The 7116-nt window shown below is 41.9% G+C and overlaps 1 protein-coding gene across 1 annotated transcript; it reads right to left on the bottom strand.

Moving 5' to 3' along the window:
- Positions 1 to 335: 335 nt before the first annotated feature.
- LOC147889055 (uncharacterized) lies at positions 336 to 1699 on the bottom strand. The gene is made up of 3 exons (XM_087392765.1): positions 1514 to 1699; positions 1218 to 1287; positions 336 to 821 (listed from the first exon to the last, which is right to left on the bottom strand). The coding sequence occupies exons 1-3, from the start codon at positions 1653 to 1655 to the stop codon at positions 677 to 679; spliced, it is 357 nt and encodes a 118-aa protein (XP_087248891.1). The 5' UTR covers positions 1656 to 1699; the 3' UTR covers positions 336 to 676.
- Between the last annotated feature and the right edge of the window lie 5417 nt (positions 1700 to 7116).

Genomic DNA, 7116 nt, shown 5'->3' with positions numbered 1-7116 from the left:
TTTTACTACTCATCAAATCATGGGAAATGACTCCTCATTGAACATGGTAGCCTAAGTTACTTCCATCATAATAAATTAACAAGATCTCACTAACCATGATACAATGCATAGAAGAAAAGCTTCTCGTGATCCATGCATGCCATGATCAAGTGCAAGGAAAATCCATTTTACAATTATATTGAGTTTGCTATGAAAATTCAAAAAGGAGTTTTCAATCCTTCACTATAGCACTATCTCTAAGGAGGCATTGCTAATAAAGTTAAATACACCAAAGAATATAATCCAAGCCCATTGACTTCGACATTCGTAAAGATTTTGGAGCAACTAAGGGACACTTTTGGACAACACGAAGTCCATTTTAACACATTCCTCTTCTTGTTAAAGGATTACGTTAATCCAAGAGAGAGAAACAAGCAAAAGCCGCTTAACAGGCCTCGTTTAAACATCCCATCTGGCCCATTGTCCACACTAGCTTTGTGGGTGTGGACATGGTGCAGCTACATGCTATACAAATACACGGTGGCTTTTATCTCATCAATTGAGGATAAATTTCAACAAAGGGAAAATAGGCAGCAAGGGCGGGGGAGCAGGACCTGGCGACTACTGCAATTGCTGATGAAAATTGTATCCAGCAAGTTCCTTATGCATTGCCAACCTCTGGGCTATGCATAGCTTGTCATCGCACAGGCACCTTGATCCATCCATTGGCAAAAGCAATGCCTAAAATTATGAAAGGTGTGAGAAATCCGAGGATAACAATGTAAGGAAGAACAGTTGACATGGGCCCTTTGCCTTCCTTTTCTGCTGCAGTCTGCCAATATCTGGAAAGCGTACCAAGAGGCAACAGATTAAGTGTTACTTCTCAGTTCTGTAGCAGTTTACTATGTATTAACAAAGGAAGGATAGAAATGAATTGTTTTAGGTACCCATGCAGAGAAACTAGAATCGCCAAAGGAGGCATTTGGTTCAATTCCCTCTGAGACTTCCCAGCTAGAACAACACCAATGTGTCGCTACTAGAAAGATGCCTAGTGGCACTAGATCAGCCCGCCTTGATCAGCGGGCGACAAAACTTGACGAAGGGAAAAAATGGCGGAATGATGATCAATGCTGGGCGGTGGATTAGTGTGGAAAACAGTGGGCAAAACCCCTGAGGTCTACTGTAAAAGATAAATCAATACTCCATTAATGAAAAGGCTAAAACAAACGAGCGCTTACTGATCCGGCTCTTCGTCCTTTGTGATGAACTTTTTCTTGTCTTTATCTTTGTCCTCGCCAGTGTTACCGCCTGCAGAAAAAGAGACACGAATTAGATCGAGTTTATACATATATGACATGGAGAAAGCTCACCGAAACAGCATTGGCAGGAAGGCCCAAATCAATCGCCTATCAATGCTGTCAAAGCGAGGGTGCAAGGAAGTAGGGGAAGGAGCAAGAAGAAGAATGTCTAATTGAGAGGAGGGCCGTGAATGCTGATACAAAAAATGACGAGAAAGCAACGGAGAACCGAGTACCGAAGAGGGCCAAGGGGCGAGGGGAAGCGCGGCGACAGGACCTGAGGGGGGGAGGAGGAGGGCGAAGGGCGTGAAGCTGGGGGCGGAGGAGCGAGGAGGCAAGCAGCAGGGACGGGCAAGAGCACGCCATCGCCAAAGCCATCTCTCGCGCTGCTCATAAGGATAAGGAGAAACTAAGTGCCTCATGACTTTGTTGTTGCTTTGCCTCATCCACTTCCGTGGTCACATTAGCGGGCGTCCCTGCCCGGACCTAGTGGGAGTGGGGGAGCTTGCGAGAGGGCCTACTACGGGAGCCAAACTAGCAGGATTTTTTCCCAACCCAACTTGAGCCAAATCCTAACCCAACTTGAGAGCTGGCTCAGTCGAGCTCCGTAGCAGTCAAATGCCAACCCAAAGAACTTGAATATTGGGATTCCAGTCCAGCATTGGACTCCTCGGAGGAAAGATCCTCTCCCATTTGGTGGACAGGGTGACCAGATTGCAGGTTCAAGGAGGGGGAGCCCACTTCACGTATACTTTGGTCTCAGCTACTACACATGGGAACATAATCTATGCTGAAGTTGGAATGCTGCACTCAGCAGTTCCCTCCATCTCCAGCAGCTCTCCCATTTGGTGGACGGGGTGACTAGATTGCAGGTTCAGGGAGGGGGAGCCCACTTCACGGATACTTTGGTCTCAGCTACTACACATGGGAACATAATCTGCTGAAGCTGGAATGCTGCACTCAACAGCTCCCTCCATCTCCAGTAGCTCGTGGTAGGGAGCTGCTCTTAGTAGCTTTGTTGTGCCTCTCCAAGGGTCTATGGAGATTGTTTACACACTAGAGATGCCCATGATGCATTGAATGCATCTAGGCCATGGACTAGATATGGGAGGAGTGGTGCCCATGGTGCACTGGTTTGTAAACACCTTATTGACATGTGCATACATTTCATTTCATATGTTAAACGTCAAGCTAATTTTGTTAAGGACCCCCCTGATTAGTTGTTAGTTACATAATTAGGTGAAGGTTTTATGTTTATGGCAGGCCGCCTAGGGGGGAATTTCCCTTGTGTGAGCCTTTATGAAGCCACTTGTCACAATCTTAGACGTTGATCTTTAGGAGTGATTGCTTTTTACAATTGATTACTTCCCGATAAGTGCGAAGTTGTGGGAAGGCTTGCTTTTTTGGAGTCGCGACACTTTTACTTCTGTGAATTTGAAGGCTTACCTTCCCCAAATCAGAGCTCCGTGAGAGGTTGCAGGAGGAAGGTCTCCATTGATGATAACAAGACAAGCTTCCACAAATACAACTAAAAGCTCACATATATATAACATCATGGGAGGAGGAAAACGTAGCCAAACAAACCAATGAACAAGAGAAAGAGATCCACACTAGCCTGCCATAAAAACAGAGAGGATTGAGCATTGACTGGTTAATTAGCTTTAGCAAGGGAATTTGGAAGAGCGTAAAAGCTAACGGCAGGGAGCAGCTTCCCTCTATATACGTTGCCCATGGGCAATTAAAAGAGAAGTGCTACAAGTTTCCTTTCTTCTCAGTGGGAGTTTAGAAAAAATTCTTATAAACAAACCGGGCTAGCCGTGCACCTCGAACTTCCCTATAGCTTCTCTAGCAGTCAGGAGTGCCCATGAAGTCTATGACCTGAAATTTGCCTATGCCATACAAGGATCGAAGGGGGATGGAATGAGGATGAAAAGAATCCTACAGGCTCTGTATCATCCTAGAAATAAATACGTTCTACATTTGGATTTGGAAGCCTCTCCCCAGGAAAGAGTGAATCTTTCCAGGTACGTGAGGATGGATCCAACGCTTGTATGCACGTGATCTCAAAAGAAAATATTATAACCTACAAGGGTCCAACTATGGTCACATGCACTTCAATCCTCCATTCCTCATCGCCACAGCAAAAAGTTGTTCTACCTGTCACAATTTGTTGTTACTGTCAGATCACAACCTGTGGTTGGTTGGATGAAAGGGGAAAGGAGAGGCATCCCTGCGTAGTACAAGGCAACAAAAGCTTTTCATTGAGAGTGTGAAAGATTACTCTTATGCCTGTCTCTTACAGTCACGAATGCATGAAGAAAATGGGATTGTTGATATAGAAATGATGTGTACATGATCATGGCAGAGCATGGTAACTAGATTTACATGATGATGTTATTGCTAATCCGGCTATAATCAAGTTGCAAGAGCTGGTACGTGGCATACATGAATGATCTTCTTAGAATTTTGCCATCAATTTCATGAGCCTCGCCCCTCCTACAAGAATTGGAAGATCAAGGATCAAGAGAGAAGTCTAAGCATCAATGGCGCGATCTAACTAACAAAGAGCAAGGATTGCGATGCTCTCTCTCTCTCTCTCTCTCCCCCCTTGCCAAACCTCCCAAGCCTCTACGTGTATTATTGCTACGCTAGTGAATTTTGTAGCACAACTGAGTGTGATCAAGACAACCCCTACTCTTCAGCCCTCTATATGATTAATTTTGAGGTTTTCTGGGGCTTCTATCATTGTCACTATCTGTTGTACGGGATTAAGAAAGGCAATTAGATTTGGCTATTTTGTAAGTAAAAAAGAGTTGAGGATAAAGTAAGGATGAAGTACAAGAAAGGCCCGAGACAATAAGCGTGACTCAGTAGCAACCTTTCACGAGAAACTTTATCCTGGAGATGAGTTGAAAAGAGATTGTGTTTGTTTGGTTGATGCTAACTTAAGAACAGTAGGAGATATTTGATTTGCATGCCCTATGCTCTACGCTACAAACATGTCCATTGCCTTAACCGCATGTTTTACATTTCTTTATTGTAGTATTTAAATTTTGTAAATGAAATCAGACTTACTCACAGTCTTGTTCCTGCCAGATTTGTCGAACACATGAGATGGCTGGAAAGAGTAAGTTGCTTAATGGAAATCTGGTTTGTGAGCCGTATGGAATTATTTTCAATCTAAATTCTTACAACATTCCTCTCTTTTGATGCATGTTCTCAATGCGAGGGAGCAAGGAAATCCAAGCTGGAGGCAACCTCAAAAGATATTGACACCTTTATTCATATGATTGTAGTCCGTGTGACACTATTGTATAGACTACAATGAGGATCAGTCCATGTGACAATATTGTATAGACTACAATGAGGATCAGTTATGAGCTCTTGTGAGCATCGTCTTATTCATGTATTTGTTGGGCTTCAACTCCCAAAACACACACACAATATGGCCTAGTCAATAATAAATCACTATCCCTGCATTTGCAGGGAGGATCGGGTCCTAATGGACCCTATGTTGTCTCTCATGTCCACATTTTTATTCATTCTCTTTTTTCCTTTAAAATTTTGATAAAATCCTAGGATTCAAGTTCAATTTTGAGTTAGTAGTTATATGCTTGATGAAACGGAAAGGCTACCTATCACAACCTAGTTGGTCACTAAGTAAACCCTAAATTTGGAACCCTACTGGCACAAAACCTATTCATCTCTTTTATTGTTGTCTTCTCTCACCTCAGGTCTCCTCATCGGTGGTGGTGGTTGTTGCTGATCCTTGCCTTCTATTCCTTCTCTACTTCATTTCTTGTTTGTTTCTTCCATCAAGCTATTTTACTTAACCTTTGGTGATGCATTTTGGAACTGTAGTCTATTTTAATCTAATCAGCATAGAGCAAATGATTGACTATGAAACACAAACAAAATTTGTTGCCTCATACAAGCCACTTGCTTTATTTCAAGATAAGAATAGTGAACAACGAAAATTTTGGACGAAACTTTGGATCACCAAGATTAGTTACTAACACAAAATTAACGCACTTATATATTGTGAAATGGGAATTAATGCATGTGTCCTTAAATTTAGCCAAAATATACCTATCTTATTCTTTAAGTCAATTACAGTACTCCTTCAACATGTGATGTAGTCCATAAGGGTTTGACGCGACAAAAGGACAAGGTCTACAACACTACTCTTGTAGATAAAGATGTCATAAACGATACAAATATTGACAAAGTTTTGCAATCACGAATAGCTTATAGAAATTTTGAATCATTAACATCACCAAACTATAAAGAGAAGCTATTAAAGAAGGCCTTTGCCAGTGACCGCAGTTGCCAGCAACCCCCAACTTTCTTCATAATTTTCTCTTGTGGCAAGGGAATGTGGAAGCCACTATTAACATGTTTGCACCACACCTACTCAACCACAACAAGCTATTAAACAAAAATACAATAAGATAAACTGCACCTAACATCACCAAAATTCACGATGTTAATGAGTTCTCCTCTAACAAGGAAGATTTCATAGACAATGCCTATTCTTTGCCTCCCCGCCACGTCACAAACATAGTGCATGGAAATCCCCAACGTGGGAATGCCCTAATATTGTTCCAATGGAGTTCTACAAGCTTCCCCCCTTTCATAAGCTCTCAATTGCTTTTACCGCTTGTGTTGTCATGCATATTAACTTGCCTCCATAGTACTCTCTGCATTTCCACGTATGAATATGTGATTATTCTCATCCATGTGTGCTTTGCGTGCAATCATTCATTTATGCGTGCTTTGCATGTCTTTTTATGTACATGTGCATATGCATGTGTGTGGTAGTATTTACAAGTTTTGAGAACATGCATCAATGAGAAAGAGCAATATATCATTCCTTGAACTGTGTGCATGCGCATGTGTGTCTTTGATGCTGTACATTCTTATTGTAGTGCATGAACTTGATGTTTCCAATCTTTGAGATTGTTTTGCAACTCATTACTCATTGTTTGTGGCTTTTATTGCATGTCTTTCATCATCTTTGTACATCAGGTTTTCTTTTAATTGCATTATTTATCTTGTTAGTTCATCAAAATATTATTGTAGTTCATAGAGTGAATGCTCTACTTTCTCCTTGTTGTTCAAGGCATCTGAAAGTTGTAGTTGCTTTTGTTGTAGGGTCTCTATTATTTGCAGTGCACATCCCTACTTTCGTTTAGAGCATTTTGTATAAGAATTTGTTGTTGCATTTGCCCTGTCACGATTTCTTTGAGAAAAAACTTTGATATAACATTCCAACCATCCTTGTTCCTACTATTTTTCAGCCTAAAAGTGATCCATAATACTTGCAAGCTGGGGGGGGCTTATTTGCAAGCTATATGCAAACCACTAATGTAATGTGAGAAATTATATGAGGTTGAGTCACCATTAACTCAAGATGTGAGGCTAAGTGAAGCGAGTTCAAAAAACCCATATGTATTTAAAAGGTGTAAGGTGGAGGGTGAAGAGAAGCTTCATGGCAGTGGGAATGGTAGCATGACCCTTCATTGTACTGGGCTTGAGGGCTTAGGCTTGGTCTTCTTCTTCTTGCCCTACCGTCTAACCTTCCTTGTTCCTCCTCATATCCTACCCCCTGCCTCGTTTCACCTTCTTCCAATCCTCCTCCTCCCTCGTTGCTTCTTGTTTCTGCTCGTGCCCCCCATCATCGCCATGTCTACCTTTCTTCATTCCATCCACCTCTCTAATCTTGAACGAAAGATCTTCAAAACTCTTAAGGCCTTCCTTCTTTGCTTTGAGCTCAATACCTAGCTCTGTATCATAAAGGTGCCTCTACATGGTTTTCTTTTATTTTATGAACTCTAAA

Source organism: Dipteris shenzhenensis, chromosome 21 (genome assembly GCF_047967505.1).
Source record: "Dipteris shenzhenensis isolate YYH24624 ecotype China chromosome 21, Dip_SZ_1.0, whole genome shotgun sequence".
NCBI classification, from domain to species: Eukaryota; Viridiplantae; Streptophyta; class Polypodiopsida; order Gleicheniales; family Dipteridaceae; genus Dipteris; species Dipteris shenzhenensis.
Note: the sequence above shows the minus strand (reverse complement) of the source record. Positions and strands in the feature narration are given on the sequence as shown.

What these genes read in the sequence shown, in the direction of transcription:
- LOC147889055 (XM_087392765.1), bottom strand. Translation starts at nt 1,655, where the DNA reads ATGGCTTTGGCGATGGCGTGCTCTTGCCCGTCCCTGCTGCTTGCCTCC. An exon ending in TCGCCCCTTGGCCCTCTTCG is followed by an intron (nt 1,288 to 1,513) that starts GTACTCGGTTCT and finishes CTTTTTCTGCAG; the next exon opens with GCGGTAACACTGGCGAGGAC. An exon ending in AAGGACGAAGAGCCGGATCA is followed by an intron (nt 822 to 1,217) that starts GTAAGCGCTCGT and finishes TACGCTTTCCAG; the next exon opens with ATATTGGCAGACTGCAGCAG.